At 40.7% G+C, this 17,134-nt stretch overlaps 1 protein-coding gene across 1 annotated transcript in view; it reads right to left on the bottom strand.

The window, feature by feature from the left end:
• The window catches only part of LOC140937314 (voltage-dependent calcium channel type A subunit alpha-1-like), a 61,448-nt gene that overhangs the window by 35,269 nt on the left and 9,045 nt on the right, over positions 1 to 17,134 (bottom strand). The window contains exons 7-23 of the mRNA XM_073386859.1: positions 16,982 to 17,091; positions 15,666 to 15,781; positions 14,299 to 14,452; positions 13,899 to 14,071; positions 13,501 to 13,613; positions 12,212 to 12,321; positions 11,214 to 11,345; positions 10,425 to 10,500; positions 7,955 to 8,078; positions 6,581 to 6,839; positions 6,010 to 6,043; positions 5,102 to 5,303; positions 3,772 to 3,913; positions 2,184 to 2,313; positions 1,717 to 1,776; positions 1,130 to 1,236; positions 1 to 6 (exon numbers count right to left, since the gene is read on the bottom strand). The exon at positions 1 to 6 is cut by the window's left edge and continues 97 nt beyond it. Of these exons, the coding sequence (XP_073242960.1) occupies positions 1 to 6; positions 1,130 to 1,236; positions 1,717 to 1,776; positions 2,184 to 2,313; positions 3,772 to 3,913; positions 5,102 to 5,303; positions 6,010 to 6,043; positions 6,581 to 6,839; positions 7,955 to 8,078; positions 10,425 to 10,500; positions 11,214 to 11,345; positions 12,212 to 12,321; positions 13,501 to 13,613; positions 13,899 to 14,071; positions 14,299 to 14,452; positions 15,666 to 15,781; positions 16,982 to 17,091 (2,048 nt within the window). The remainder of the gene's footprint in view (positions 7 to 1,129; positions 1,237 to 1,716; positions 1,777 to 2,183; positions 2,314 to 3,771; positions 3,914 to 5,101; positions 5,304 to 6,009; positions 6,044 to 6,580; positions 6,840 to 7,954; positions 8,079 to 10,424; positions 10,501 to 11,213; positions 11,346 to 12,211; positions 12,322 to 13,500; positions 13,614 to 13,898; positions 14,072 to 14,298; positions 14,453 to 15,665; positions 15,782 to 16,981; positions 17,092 to 17,134) is intronic.

Here is a 17,134-nt window from a genome sequence, read left to right as displayed (position 1 = left end):
GTATGCCTTAAATAAAAAAGCAGATACGCTCCATGAGTATAGCTTGATTTGTTTAACAAACTATATAATTAAAATACATGGTTTAAAATACATAGCTCCTGGTTGAATATATCTTTTAATTAATTAATCTTAAGCTTTCATAATAATATTATTTTAAATAAATGCAAGGAAGATCTTCATTCCCCAAGTCCAATATATGAAATTCAAATGTTCATTACCTAATATTATACTAGTAATCCAATTCTAGTTTTTTTAATCCACCCCACTAAAGAAACGATAGTGTAACGCCCTACAAATCCATGTCAAAAAAACTCGGTGAGTTTTTTTAAACCCTTTAAGCTCCAATGGTGACTAAAACCAATTTTCTCCTAACGATATCCATACCTTGTCAAGAGATAAGGTTATGAGAATTAATAAAATGAGCACTAAAGAGAAAATGCTTTGATCTTTTATCAAATTCTCTCTCAAAATTTATAGAGATCAGTTTGTAGCATTTGTTTGTGGATATTGGGGTTTAAAGGGTTAATTATTCCCTAGCAGGTGTTGGCCAACTCGAATGTGTATGCTACTTTGGCCACACCACAAATCCTATACCCTATGTGACTGTAATTTATTTTCTCTATTTAATTATACAAAAGGTTTTGTAACTTTCAAAACTTTTATCAGTCCGCCTTTTCTGTACATAGTGTGAAATAAAATGAACCATGAACCTTGAACATACAAAATGTAAACCGAGCAAATTTCACCACCAAGCTTCGTTTTCAAATAGGCCCTTTCCGAGTTCCCCCGGGCCTCTGTTTCAAAACGAGGGTAGGCGCACAGCCTTTGATATGGATATCATTTTTCATTCTCATGCAAATAAAACTCATTTTCACAAGAAAGGTTGTGCATCTAGCCTCATTTTGAAAGGGAGGGTTTTTGGAACTCGGAAGTGGCCTATTGTAAAGTTGCGAAGTTTTGCATAAATGAATTCCCAAGGCGACACAGTTGAATAGAATACCCACGTACAAAGAGTACAAATGGGAAGGAGGCTTGCTGATGAAATTTGCTCGTCTGAAGTAATCATGCATAAGGGCCATTTCCCGATCAAATCACGATTACACCGTCTAGGCACTTTTAAAGTACTTACTCTAAGATAAGGGATGCCAGGTTAAACGTCACCACGAGAGCATCGATAACGTTCCACCAATCACGAAAATAGGCTCCTTTGTGTAGAATAACACCTACGTCTATAATCTGAGGAGAGAGTTCATCGTCAGCACATCGGGTTAAAATAGGGGTGGCGCAGTGGTGGGAGCGCTCGCCTCCCACTAATGTGGCCCGCCGGGTTCGAATCCTGGCTTGCGGGTTGAGTTTGTCGTTGGTTCCTTCTTTGCTCCGAGAGGTTTTTCTCTAGTACTCCGGTTTTCCCCTCTCCTTAAAAACCAATACTTCCAAATTTCAATTCGATCTGGAACGCACGGACGCGTTTCAACGAGTTCTCATGAACTCCTAAGTGTTCCGAGGGTAAACAAGTTACAGTTTACAAATTTACAATGTTTACCGTAATTGTTCGTTACCGTAAACTACCACTTACAAGCTCCCCCACTTCTAAACCCCAGCCCTCGCCCCTTCCCCCACCGAAAAGTAACTTTTCGGGCTGGAGAGAAACAACGACCGGAAATACATCTGCGTTCACAGGCTAGATAAGCCCAGAACCCGCCGTAAAGAGCTCACCTTGACAATAACTTCTAGGGCGAATATTGCGGTGAAAACATAGTCAAAATACATCAGGACCTACAGAACAAAATTCAGCAAATAAACTCAACGTTTACAGTGTTTAGAACGCTGAAAGGAAAAATAAACAAAGAAAATAAGGAACAGTTTAGTTAAGAAAGACAAATAAAGCTCTACCAACAGACATCATTCAACCAAATTGTTGCAATTACTCACGTAACTAACCATAATAGGTTACCCTCCTTCCCAGACTCACTCTTCTTCCTCGCAAGAAGAAAGAGCCTGGGAATGAGGCTATTCAGAGATGCGTATAACACGTTAATTGTCAATTACAATCACGTGTTTTTCCTTTTCGCGGTGCTTTCACTTGGTACTAGCTGTTTTTCTAAACTCGCACCGTAAAATTTGGGATTTTTAGGCAAATCACCTGACAACAATAATAAAAAAAACAGTGAATTGAATTTTACCTTATTTCGCGGGGAATCATCAACAACTGGATCTTCAATGGCGATGGTGATGCTACTAAGCATGATAATCACCAACATAAAATTGTCAAAATGTCGCAAATTGACAATCCGGTGACACAATCGACGAAAGCTGTAATAAAAAAGTAAAGAACATATGAGTGGTTTTAAATCAAGCAAAGGATTCATGACAGACGTAGATAATCCAATGAACCAGTCAGAACTCGATAAAATGGCCGTCAACAGCGGGAAATCTCTTGCAACTGTACTAGTTTACTAATTTCCCCTAGACTTTATAATTATTAGGCTGATTTAGCAACAGAACGGGAACGTCAGTTGACAACGGCGCGAGCAAATCAAACAACTGGCTTGACCAATGGTAGAGCGGCAAATTGAGAACCGGAAGTCGTGTTTAGTCCTTTCCGCACGCTTTTCCGTCGTCAACTGACGTTCCCGCCCTGTTGCTAAATCAGGAAAGCAAACGGGGTATAGCTTATTCGAGTCGTCATTGCGGTTGACTCATGACCCGAAGGACCATAGTTCGAGTCTCGCTCCGACCGCTATGTTGATTTGTTCTCACGAGTCCAGAGATCAACTCCTCGGCCATTTAACATTTTCACCGAGACCATACTGCACATTGTGCATAACCATTGTCTTCGATTTCTCTTGGAACGACTGTAATACCCAGGAGAAATTATGTACAACAAGAAGATAATGTAAAATTTGGGGGTAAACATGGTGCATTATGGGCTGGGTGAAAATGGTCAATGATTAAAAATAGACAACTGGTTCTTCTTCTGCCAGACGGAGTTTTTAACCAAGTGATCCTAAGACTATGTTTACAGTGTACCAGGAAGCTCGTGCGCCGGGGAAAGAAATCCATATCAAATTGGGCTTTTGTTCACGCATAAAAACGGTGGAAAAAAAACATGGAGCGAAGCTGCCCTGCGCCGGTCTCGAAAGTGGATGAAAGTGGATCCTCATATGATTAGACACGTTTCTGTGCCACTATTATCAGGTTCGAACCATACAGGAAGTGAATGAGTAGGAACGAGGATTGGTACCCAATGAGACAGAAGTAAATATTCAAGAGTGAGAACAAGAATTTAGTTGAAAAAACCCTCTCGGCCAACCGCTTCCATGATGCTCGATGTATGTGGAAGACTCGTTCTAAATCGGGGATGTTTCTGTTCATACCAGACCAGAGTCTTTCCATGTCGAATTGAAAAGCTGTCCGCAATAATGTACACATAAGATTTTAGTAACGGGCCAGAAAAACTAGTGTAGTTTTGGAAAACGAGACCCAGTTGAAAACCGCTCAGATCTGGGCTGGTGATGCAATGTCTTAGATCACCATATGGAAAGGAATCCAAGACAATCTGGAATTCTAGATTCCATGCCGCGGATTCCAGACCCAGGTACCGGATTCCAGTTTTGGCAGAGGAACTTAGATTCTGGATTCCAATCTTCAGTGGGATTCCGGATTCCTTAAGCTGTAGTCCGGATTCCAAAGCCCAGGATTCCGGATCCCACTGCCAAAATTTTCCCGGATTTCGGAATCCGGATCCCCTTTGATGGGGTTAACACTCACCGGTTCTCTGGGCTGAATAAAAACAGTGTGTTGACTTTAAGAAGAGGTTTGGCCTTGCGTGGAGGCCGACGCCGTTTCCCGAACCTTCCGGTCTTTAGAGCTTTCATAAAATTCCGTCCACTTATCGGGCGATCGTCTTCATCTGCGAGAAACGCAACAAAAAAGCACTAATCCAACTTGAAATTATAAAGTTCTACAGGCGATACACTATGCTTTACACCTTACGTAATCGTTTATGTCTATTTGTGTTTCGGAGAATCCCATCGCTTTAACTTGCTTTCGTACAAAATCATGTCGAGACAGTTAAGTAACGAAAGTTATTCGTCAAGTTAGGGTACGTGCACCGCTGATACCAACATATCTCTATTGGTTCTAATCAATACCATTGCGCATCCTTAACCTTGACCTTCTTCCAATAATTTGCATTATCACACGTGTGTTGGTTACTAGCAATGAAGAATGAATGAATGAATGAATGAAGCTTTATTCAATCTCGGGTTTGATGAGGTTTGTTAGACCACTAGCAAAAATATGCTAATCCGCCGAGAAAAAGAAAAACAAATAAATAAAATAATAGAGAAAGAAAGGGAAATCTAAAAACTTACATACGGTATAAAGACTAAAATTACGTGAGGTAGCTATTTACAATAAGAAGCCTAATGACAAATTTGAATATAGAGAAAGCTATGCGAGCTAATGCGTTAAGCTCCGTTTGACAAAATGTCTTATCAACGACCAAGGGGTTGTTTACACGGAGGGAGAAAGATCCTAGCACCAAGAAGATCCTAGAAGGCGGAACTAACGTTTCGTTGGATTCACATGCAGAAATTTCAGTCCTTGCGGTTACCAGTAAAGAAGAAATTAAAGATTTAAGGTTACTCACTAAACGACCGGCCGCCATTTTTGTGTGGTTTATCCTCTGTACTAGGATTTTCCCAGCGAAAGCAGTTTACATGGTGCTAGGAGATTCTCTCAGCTAGGAAGATCCTAGCGCTAGGGACAAGTACAACTTTTTGCATGTAAACTGAATTACAGAAAACGTATGGCGCTAGGATTATCCGCCTTCTAGGATTATCCTCCCTTCATGTGAAGACTGTAAACAGCCCCCAAATGAAGGATTCAGCAAAGAAAGGACGCGTGGAAACTGGGACTGGGTCGGTGTTGTGTCGAATTGCACTATGGGACTGTTTTGGGAACGAATTTTGACCCAGGTTCCTAAGCAACCTTTTAGTAGCCAAAATTGTGCCATAGTGCAATTCGAAATAACGATCCATTCGAGCAATCTCAAGATGACCAGTGGAAAGGATAATGTGACACGTCACGCACAAACCTTCATCTTTATCCTCGTCTTTCGCAGCATGTCCATTGGCTTCGTTCCTTCGCCTTCGAACCCTCATCTTTCGTTTGCCCTCATCACCTTCGTCTTTTGTACGAAGGGTTTCTGCTGGCTCCGCGGTCTCTGTTCCGTTCCTTTCTTCTTTGTCGTAATGACTGGCTGCTCTCCTGTATGTTGTGATCTTTTTCTTTAAGGACTGAAGAACGGATGGAGAGGAATAATTAAAACAAAAAAGCGAGCAAGCAATGCTAGCTTCATCATCTACGACTATAAAAAATGCCCTCAAGATATCCCCGCTCAACACATTAGATAATGGGCTATTTCCGAGTTGTCCCAAGCCTCTGTTTCAAAGCAAGGCTGAGTGTGAAGCAAGCTTGAGGCAAATGATGTGAAAATCACGGTGATCATTTTCTCAAGAAAGGTTTTGCATTTAGCCTCGTTTTGAAAGTGAAGGTTATTAGAACTCGGAAACGGCCTATTTCGGGCAGTCTTCAAAAATTGTGTGAATTAAGCTAAAAAAAAGTAGTTGCTTTAAACAAACGCAAAAGACGCAGGAAAACCCTGGAATAAACCAGGTAAATTCATCTACGGCCTACGTCAAGCACGGAGGAATGCATACTCGGAAGTCATAATTTCGCGATTTTCTAACTCCTGATTGTTTGAGAAATTCAGTGGCGTTCTATTTCTGAAGCCTACCATTATGTTTGGCCATAGGAAACTAAAGAAATCGCGAAATGTATTTCTACAGTCTACTGGGAACCGTTCGTTCCGGTCTTCTCATAAACTTTTGTAAAATGAAGTCAAGTTTTTCGCATGTTGCTCTACTACCTTGATCCACAATCCCCTGCCCCTCCGCCCGCCGACTAATCCCTGTGTGCGTAAAAAACGTACACAATACTTACCGAAGATATGGTGATTGTTTCACCGTTCACCATACTACAAATAAAATGAGAAAATCGTTACTTTTGCTCAGTAAAATCAGGAAAACTTGAAAAAATATGTATTTTTTCAAACCTCTTTAATAAGGAATATTATTCGTTTTTACCTATTAATGAAGCTTTATATAAAGCAAAGTACAACATAAACAGAGAGAGAGACAAACTTCTACGTTCTTAAAAATGGAATAACACAGGAATAATCAATTCACTTGAATCTCAGCCTGGGAATCTAAAGGAATTGCAGGGAAAGGAGAGAAGTTTTTCGGGCGCGAGAAGGCCGAAGTGCGCGCAAGGAGGGAGGGAGGAAGGTAACGCACGCGAAAAAAAACAGGCTTCTTGAATCTTGAACAACTCAACACATATATCAGCGGTCAAGATTGTATAGGTATCCTAGCCCATCCTAGCTGTGGCCACAACGGGCGTTTAAGGCTCGTAGGAAGAAACGACCGTTGACGAAAAAGAAATTATAACAATTTCACAGTCTAAGCCAACGACAAAGTAATCGAAAAAAGGAAAATGATAAAGAGAGACTGACCAAACGTTGTTGGGATCCGCTACCGTGGATGCGTGTCCATTCCTCTTTCGAACAAAGTGATTGATTGCCATGACAACAGGTAATTTGGCCCCAGCTTTCCCCCATCCTTTTCCTTTTTGGGGCTTTTGACTGTACTTCTTCTTGTTTTCCTCTCGTTTGCGTTGTCTTTCTAGTTTTTCATTCTCCTCGTCCTCTGTCAATATCTGTGCGTTTGCCAAGTTGTCGACAGCGATAGCCAAGAAGACATTAAGCAGGGTGTCTGTTGTATTGTTAAGGAAACGGGTTCGCTTTAACGTTATAACAGCTTTCAAATACTCCGACGATCACTGTTAGACTTTTTCATATTTAATACCTTCATGGAGACTAAAAGTAAAAGGCCTTTAAGGAAAACTGTCACGGGAATTCTTGACATAAGGTTTGTTAAAGTTATGAACAAAGATTTTTGATTGTACACGAGCAACTCAGAATCAAACGCATTTGTTTTAAAGATATTTCTGAGGCAATAGCAGAACTTCAAGCCATTTACTTTTAATTCATAAAACGTTTTCACTTTTTAGCCCCATGAATTATTTTATTGCTTGCATAAATTAACTTCTTACAAACCTGGAACACTCTTTTTTGTCGCCATGTTTCGTGAAAGTGTGCCTTCAATTTCTCGACTTATAACCTATTTGATTTCTCTTTTCAGGAAAGGCCTCCTGCCCTGTTCGGTATTTTCTAAGTCTTCAATTTGTAGGGTTGCTTTTAAAAAACTGATTAACATAGCGGTCAACAATGGAGTACTTGGAATACCAAAGTATAAGCATTCTAAGGACAAATATAAGAAACATTAATGACGCTTAGAAGCCAAAAGTTCGGCGCCTTACAATATTTTTGTCTCTTAAAGGAGGTAGTCTAGTTACCAGGATTCTTTTTCGTTTATTTCAACGCTTCTGGCTGAAATTTCATTCGATCAAAAAATGACTTAATTAGTTTGGAGTCCCGGGTTCAATAAATTGGATGATTTTTCGAATGTTTCTTAGGAATTAAAATTAGGAGGGGTGTGTGTTAAATTTTGAAAAACTGGAAAATATGGGATTTGTTGGTTGTCAAAAATTAAAATTTGAAGTGAACAATTTGGAAGACAAATACCCGATAGTCCATTACCAAAACAAGGTGCCTTTATTTTTTTAGCGGACCAACTGGTTTATGTTTATACCATTTTCTAAACTAATTTGTTTCCTTCTCAAATCTCAAATCAACATCATCCCCCGCCCTCCCGCACCCCCCCTTCCCCCCACACACACAAAAACAACAACCAGAATGCCCCCTTACATGTAAGAGTACCAGATATAATAGTCACGTGTAAGTATACACTCGTGGGATCAAGGATACAGTTTCCTAAGATAACAAGAAGTATAAAGTACAAGCTTGCTCCAATCCCTCCCCATGATTTCGGTCCACCAAGCGCATTCACACCACTGTACATGACGGAATTCCAGTCCTCGCCAGTGAGAATCTATTTGTAAGGAGAAACAAAACAGTCACCAAAGTTTAGAGAATTTGAAACTTGTCACGGCCTATTTCCCCTTTGAAACACGGCTACTCCCTGGATTAAGCCACTGGAAACAGTTGAATTAAGGTGACTCGACCCAGTTTTTTTGGGGGGGTACCATCCTACTTTGAAGCTCTCTGGTATCCCCACCTTTACTTTTATCGTAAGTCTAACACATAGAATGGATAACATATAAATCAATGTACAATATAACATAAAATTTTTGGCGATCGGAGTAAATGTCACGTGGTTATAATGCCACGCCCCTTTGAGGTCTGAGTCGAAAATCTGCTGTTGCCGGCATTTTTTCGTGAAAATCGCTCGGCTACACATAGTGCGCATTAGTGCCTTGCGCTGAACAGAGTTTCACCAAAATCGCAAAGACCCAATTCGAGAAATTCAGCGGTTTCCAAATTTAGGTCATAATTTATGCGAAAATGATAAGCAAACTTTACACGGATTATATCTAATAAACTATGAGATTCATCTCTGTATTTTGAGCATCCTTATAACAGATGGGTCCTTGCAAGTCAGCAAAACAATTTAGGGCCTTGTAAATGCGCGCGATTTCGAGCAAAGCAGACATTTAGAAATTATAGTTTTCGCTATTTGTTGACGTTTGTCAGCGTTTAAGAGTCAATCTCACGAAAAAAGCATTTTCTTAAAAATTCGTAGTTTTTTTTCCTTCAAATTTTTTCAGGGCCATAATTGATTAACTAACAACCCGGACTCTGAATTTTATGGTCATTGAAAAACTGTGACATTATCTTCTATAAGCCCAAACTTGAGTAAACATTGAAGATTTTTAGCGTTTTGGCTGAGTTTGTGCTTTGGGAGTTGTCTATTGTTTCTAGTCTGTCATTATACAGCATTCTTGTTCAGCACGCGTGCAATGACCGCGCTTGGCTGACTTCCGAGCATGATAATTTTGGTACAGTGAGACAGGCCATCGCGTTAACTCACAATTTTTAATCAATTCTCGTGCTTCTTGTGCCTTTGCAAAAAAATCAAGAAGTGCTACACACTAAATCTACTTACTATTAAAAAAATATCATTTTTTCATAGGTTTAATGCAAGCCAATAATTAAACCAACTCGTGACGGGAATCCCTTCTATTTTCTTATGCTAAATTATCATATCTCGGTGAGCATTTGGAAGTCAGCCAAGCGTGGTCATTGCACGCGTGCTGAGCAAGAATGCTGTATAATGACAGACTAGAAACAATAGACAACTCCCAAAGCACAAACTCAGCCAAAACGCTAAAAATCTTCAATGTTTACTCAAGTTTGGGCTTATAGAAGGTAATGTCACAGTTTTTCAATGACCATGAAATTCAGAGTCCGGGTAGTTAGTTAATCAATTGTGGCCCTGAAAAAATTTGAAGGAAAAAAAACTACGAATTTTTAAAAAAATGCTTTTTTCGTGAGATTGACTCTTAAACGCTGACAAACGTCAACAAATAGCGAAAACTATAATTTCTATATGTTTGCTTTGCTCGAAATCGCGCGCATTTACAAGGACCTAAATCGTTTTGCTGACTTGCAAGGACCCATCTGTTATAAGGATGCCCAAAATACAGAGATGAATCTCATAGTTTATTAGATATAATCCGTGTAAAGTTTGCTCATCATTTTCGCATAAACTATGACCTAAATTTGGAAACCGCTGAATTTCTCGAATTGGGTCTTTGCGATTTTGGTGAAACTCTGTTCAGCGCAAGGCACAAATGCGCACTATGTGTAGCCGAGCGATTTTCACGAAAAAATGCTGGCAACAGCAGATTTTCGACTCAGACCATAAAGGGGCGTGGCATTATAACCACGTGACATTTACCCCGATCGCCAAAAATTTTATGTTACATTGTAGATTGATCTATATGTTATCCATTCTATGTGTTATACTTACGATAAAAGTAATGGTGGGGATACCAGACAGCTTCAAAGTAGGGTAGTACCCCCTAAAAAAAACTGGGTCGAGTCACCTTAAGTTAAGGGAAATAACACATTTTGAATAGTCTCACAAAGAACGAAATCAAATCCCAAGATAAATTGAAGCAAGGGAAAGGGCTAAGGTCACATTTTATAAATGTGTCAGTTATAAAAGATCTTTAATTTGAACATATACTTAGACATTTTTCGGAATTTTAGCAGGTTGGCCTTGATATTGAAGTGGTAAGGGAGAGAGATAAGCGACCGAAAGGCCCCTGCTCGAAACTGGGTTGTGTACTTCTTTCTCTTAATAAAAGACATTTAAGTGTCTTGAAACTGGTAGCAACCGTTCACTAACTGCCTCGTCGCTGTCTTCACCTACCTGAAACACAGCAAGCATGGCGTTCTGGAAATCATCAAAGTTCGTTCTTGGTGGAGCCTCGTTTTTTTTTATGAATCTAAGAAGAATATGCAATCCAGATTAAACATGAATAAAACTTGGGCTGGTTATTTACACTGAGTCTAATTTAAGCGCGGTTTAAGAGAACCAGTGGGCGTCCAAATCTGTTTAGAAGGTGTTTCTTTTAAACAGATTTTAACAGATTAATAATGTTCTAGTCAAGGCTGTTAAGGCTGTAAAGGGTTTAAAACTCGATTTGTCAAACAGCGTGTCAACACCAGTAAGAAAAAAAAATCATAGACCATTGCAGTTTTTTTTTAATGAATGGCCTGTACTTGAAAACGTTTCAAGTCTTAAGTCTCAGTTAAAATCTTGAGAACATTCTTAAAATACCAGAATGCAATGAAATTAAACCATGTATTGTTTATTGATGCAGAGAGTATTGCTGAAAAATAATGCAGCTAATTTCTGCTGACGGGGCAGGCGAAATAATAACATAAAAGTTTCCAATTGGGTTGTAAAGTTTCCTTTGGATCTGTACTTTGCAGCCACACGGCCTGATTGGTTAAAAAAAATTCTTGCGCCAGTTCTCAATCAGGAGTCAAGGTAGAACCAATAACCGGGCTTAGCGCCAGCTAGATACCTTTGCTTCGCTTTCTAATTGGTTCATTGGATTGTCTACGTCTGCTGTGGGCGGAATGACGTTTTCCAGTTTCGTGCAAAGAAGAAAAGGCAATTAAAAATCGCAACACCTTTAACGAATCTACTTACTTGCCACCAAAGATCTGCATGCCAAGGAGAGCGGCAATCAGGATAAACAGGAATAATAAGAAAATCAGGCTCACGATAGATTTGATACTGCTTACGAGAGATGTGGCTAGGTTCCTGAGTGATCTCCAGTGTCTAAAAGAGAGGAAAAGGATCATGAGTTGAAACCATAGAGTTTCTAGGCAAAAAGGAAAGGAAGTGCGCTGAGTAGGATGTTTTGCTGCTTTCTGTAAACTTGCACGTGAAAACAAAAACCACCTTTGATTAAACAGGAAACACTCGTCAAGCACCAGGCAAGTATGGCGCGTTTTCTGACCAAAATTCAACCTAGTCAAACCAATTCGCTGTTTCCAAGTTTCCCCACCCTCCTTTCTCTCTGGCTTGCTTATTTTCTCTCTCGCAAGTACACCACAGATAAAAGGAAGGGTCTCTCCATCGGCTATATGATTTTAGTAAAATCCAACTAGTGGTCAATGCTGCGTTCTGATTGGTTGAGCTACTGCTAGGCTAAATGTTACAGCCCACTAGTAGCGAAAAGCGCCGGCTTTGAAAACCAAAACAATGGCGGCTGAATCGCGCTTTGCTAGCTAAAGTTGTTTTGTCTCAATACTTTTGACCAACTAGTTGGATTTCACTAAAACAGTTATTCCTCTCGCCCTCAGAGTGACTCACAGCGAACCATTCGGGCTCGAGGAATAATTGTTAAATGTTACCTAACTTTATTAGCTTTGAATTTCTGATATGAAGGTGTTTCGTCCGATATCAGGTCCTATATCAAAAACCTAACACAGTGTTTCATCTGATATCAATTTTAGTGGTCAGGTCTGAAAACGGGTGTGGAAAATTACATTTTTTGGTCTGAAATTTGGTCAGGATTTGGAGAACCGGGCGGCACACCCCCACCCAGAAGTAACCCCCCCCCCCGGGGCGTTTTCCCCGCTTCTCTGTCTTTGGTTGTCACATAACACACCGTGATAAGGGTTTGATATATTAACGCTCACCTGGTGACCTTGAATACTCTTAGAAGCCGCACACACCTGAGCACGCTGATGCCGAGTTTTAAGTCGGCGTATTGATCAAGTATTATATCAACAAATCCACACCACACAACCTGTTACAAGCAAACAAGAAATAAAAAGCTGCTTAAAAATACTGAGAAACGTTCCACGATATCTTTAACCTGTCCCAACATGAAAATGTAACAGTCCTTCTTAGTGTTATTCTTCATTCTACCCACTGAGTTCTTATCGTTCAACAACAACAACAACAACAACAACAACAACAACAAAGCAATACTTAACAATTATTCTTCGAGCCCGAATGGGCTCTGAGTCAATAGCTCATGAGGCCGAAGGCCGAATGAGCTATTGACTCAGAGGCCATGAGGGTGAGGGGAATTGTTTTAGTAAAATCCAACTAGTTGGTCAAAAATATCGAGAATAAAAAATTTAAGCTAGTTAAAGCTAGACTTTAATCCTTTTTTGCCGCCAAAAAGCGCGCGCTTTTCGCTACTAGTAGGCTATAACATATAGCCTAGTAGTAGCTCAACCAATCAGAACGTAGCATTGATAATAGACCACTAGTTGGATTTTACTAAATGTATATAATAGACGTCTGGGCAAGTGTCCGGCAATCCATAAATTTGTTACTAAATTTTCTTGAATGGCTGCATCTTGTTCAATATCTGCCCGACTCTGCCTTTTCTGACTACGTGGGTCTGGTGTTTTTAATCCCATAATACAAGATCTCGTACCCAGACCCCCTTGGTTATAATCCAGGCAATACACCACTTGCACATCTCCCATACTGCACCTTATTTGCCCCCAAAATTTTGCATAAGCATTGTTTCCAATTTCTCTTGGGACGGCTGTAATACCCAGGAGAAATGAAAAACAAAGGTTATGGAAATATTTTTATTATTATTATTTTTTTGGGGGGGGGGGGGGGCAAATAAGGTTCATTATGGGATATGTGCAAGTGGCGTAGTGGGTTACTAAAGGACACAACATAATAGCTATCTGACGATAGTTTACGCAACATAAAGAAACGCCTCTGTTGATTTTAGACAGCATCCAAGACCCATATCAACTAAGCTTTGTGAATCCGCCCTCAGAACTCAACTTCAAATCGCTTATACAGCAGAAAAGCATTATGCATAACCATGCACAGCATTATGCATAACCGCATAATTTTGCCATTCTGTTTGCCTTGCTTCATCATGCACACTCGTTGCCCCTTTCACACTCAAGGCTTATTAACTGATGAATGTAAGAAGGAAAGTATTACTTACAGCGCAATCGAAACAGTTAAAACTTGAAGCAAAATAGTTATGGATTCCAAGGCCAAAAAGCTTAAGCATCATCTCTAAAAAGAAGAACGTTAAAAATACGATCTCCGCGTAATCTGAAATAAAAGAAACACAGGTCACAACTGAGACTCGCAGAATAGAGAATCTGCAAAATTAAACTTGCACGTAAACCCTAGATAAACCTTAGTAAACATTTTTATGGACAAATTGGAAAAACTAAATCCACACGAGTTCCCTCAAGTTTTTAAACCCACAGGGACAAGGGTAACGTGGTAGGTGAGCAGTTCTCAGAATCTTGAAACTAATGAGTTGATGTCTTTCGTCCACACATAAAATGGCGCTGATTATTTCTAAAAGTAGAGGTACACCTCGAAACTCACATTGAAATTCTTCAAGCCACTGAGGTTGATTGTAGAACTCCACAGCTAGCACAATGGTATTGAGGAAGACGCAGACCAGTACAGTCCAATAGAATGTTTGGGACTTGACCATGGCACGAATCTTAAAGGAAGTTTTCGTCTTCCATTTACAAAACCGCTGAAACGCACTGACTCTGGAAAACAAAACTGATCATGCTCACAACAGCGAAACAAGCTTGAACGAAAAGGAACTGAAGTATGACGTAATGTGAGATGCAAACTTACTAGGCTGCGTAGCAGGCGCTTGCAGAAAAAACGGGCGCGCGAGAAGGAGACACCCCTCGCGTGTCTCCCTCTTGCGCGCCCGTTCTCTCTTTTGCCCACTTCTTCCAAGCGCCTGCTACGCATGCTATAAACTTACCTCTCAGGCAAATTGACTCGGTATGTGTTCCCTTGTCTTTTCGACACCACTCGTCCAGGGTTACTGACAACGTCATTGGTGACAAGATGTGACTGCGAGTCGTTCAAGCTCAGGTGTTGAGTTCTGTAGCCATTGTCCTCTGCTGCTATTTCGGCTGTCAATTATACAAAGTCAATACGAGATTGATTATAAAGAAAGCAAATATATCCACATCTAGCAGGTACTAGCAACTCCTTAATGACTTATAAACAGCAGATACAGATTGACTGAACAAAACCGAAACTGGACAGATATTACACTAACAGAAGACTAGCCTGCAGTGCAGGCGTTTTCTTTGAGCGCGCAATTTGCTCGAGGTTACTATTTCTACTCTCCCCAATCTTCCACTGTCACGAGCACGGTTTCACCCACCCAAAATACGCCTGCACTGCAGGCTAACAAAAGACGGATCCCAACACACCCCAACCCTCGTGTTGAGCCAGTCTTTACAGTCAATAACATCAAGTCTTAAAGAGGCTTAGCTTACGAAGCAGGCGTCGAGTTTTATAGGGCGCCTGCCACGCAGGCTAAACGGGGATATGTCACGTGGATATTGTTTTTTTAGGTCAATTTTGTGCTAAAGTCATTACTTTGTGCCTTTAGCCATATAAAAAATGCTCCTGTATAGTTATGAAGAAGATATCAGACAAATTTCATCATAAAGCACTATCCATAATACCTTTTTGGTGAGTTTTGCAGGCATAACATTAAAACTTGAAAAAGTTTCAAACATGCCTATCTTTGCTAGACTGAGAGCAGCCTCTCTTTTTCTTCAGATTTAGTGAGAGCAATGCGTGCGCGCGGGAGCGGCGAAGCCGCGAGACACCTCTCCGTCTCGCGCCATCAGTCACGCGCGTAGCCATTTGCGTGTCTCGCGTTTTGCTCGACGGACTACAGAAAAAAGAGAGACTGCTCGTAGTCTAATCTTTGCAATCCGCTGCAACAGTTTCAACGACGAAAAATAATCTTCAAGTAACAAACCTGGACCATTATTTTTGGAATTAAATTGATGCCAAAAAAGTTTTAGCTTTTCAAAAAGACAGAAAATAGTGTGGCATAGCCTCTTTAACTAAACTCTCCGTCAGTATTTTTTTGCGATCCTGAGAATTGATCTAGCCATGAGAATCGCGGAACCTCCGGCCTTTCGCTCTGCCGACCATCACTCAACCAATTGAGCTAAACCTGTTGCCGTTAATAGGTGCATCGAAACCCCGGGCCGGGAGGATACTCAAGGGAAGTTTCGTTGCGGGGGCACCGAACTTTCAAAACCATACCCTGTTTCGCGGCACATATCCGTCTAGGCCAAATAAGGGAGTACTAAAACTTACCGGCTTTATCGATCCAGGATTGGTACGCATGTACTTGTCTTTCTAGCTGCTGCTGCCGTCGAACCTTAAAAAATTTCCTTCGAGTGTCAACACGTTCTCGCTCCTTGGCAAACTCGCTAAAAACAAGGACAGATAACCCAGTTTATTAGTAATTTTGATGAGGATTAAATGGTTGGTAATTAAAAAACGACTGTGTAAGAACGACGCGAGGTGCATGCATCAAGTATATATCAGTCTTATCTGTTTCTTAAAAATTTGTGATTGCACAAACAGACCACTTCTTCAGAAACTAGTCTTTTGCAAGAGTAAAAGAGTTTGGCTTTCATATCTTGGGGTTCAGAAGAATTACTGAAGGTATAAGCAGTAAACTGCTGTTCGTGACGCTTCTTTTATCTTGGACGTTGTGGGGAGGGGTGACGGCGAGATGTAACGTTGGGGAGGGGGGAGGGGCACCTAAGGGAAGTTTTAGTAAGGAGGGGTGTGCTTCCGAGGCTTCCAAACCCCGACCCTGTTTCTGCTTATAGGAAGAGACCTTTTCTCGCTGCCCTGATTCATTATATTTCCCGTACAGAAGTACAAATTTTTTTAAAAATTGAAATCACAGATGCAGATTAAAAAAACTTGTTGATACCATAAGAGATTGACCGAGATCCCAACAACCCAACGGAAACGGAAAATAGCCCTGTTACTTTAGGAATAATTTCCGACGTTTCGGCAATTCTGGACGTGTAAAAAGCAAGGAAGAATGCATGCGCGGAAGTCACCTATAAGCGAAATCTTGAATTTTCGCAATCTCAACCTTATGGCTCTTCTGCGCGTGACAGGAGTCAGAAGCGTAAGCACTGGAGTCGAGAATGGGTTATTTTGTTACGTTTGATAAAAAAAGGGGCTACGCAGTAGTCTCCCTTTTCACTACCACGGCCAGCATACCCGTTCAGGCTAGAAAAAAAACGGAATGCCCCCCCCGCGGGATACTAGTCTGATTTAGCAACAGAACGGGAAAGCGCGCAGTAAGGACTAAACTCAACTTCTAGTGCCAATTTGCCGCTGTGCCATTGGTCAAGCCAGTTATTTGATTTGCGCGCGCCGTCGTCAACTGACGTTCCCGTTCTGTTGCTAAATCAGTATATTCTTCTAGTAGAAAACAGACACATAAAAAGCACATATTTCCACTACAGTCAAAACTCCCCACCAGGATCACCTTTGGAAGTAGCCGTTGTTGGGAGGTTAAAATAAGGGTGAATGTATCTGCTGGGTCAAATTACTGCAGAGTTGGCAGTTAGCAAAGGTTGAACTGCATACAGAAAAGTACTCACCCACTTAAAACTCCAAGAACTAGGTTGAGTACAAAAAAAGAACCTATTACAATGAGAGATACATAGTAGCACGCGTAGAGATATCCGTCGCTATCCATGGCATCAAATGTCTGTGGAACAAAGTAAACTTTGAAACAGTAACACACAGGTACA

Source organism: Porites lutea, chromosome 5 (assembly GCF_958299795.1).
Source record: "Porites lutea chromosome 5, jaPorLute2.1, whole genome shotgun sequence".
NCBI lineage: Eukaryota > Metazoa > Cnidaria > Anthozoa > Scleractinia > Poritidae > Porites > Porites lutea.
This window is presented reverse-complemented; position numbering and strand designations above follow the sequence as displayed.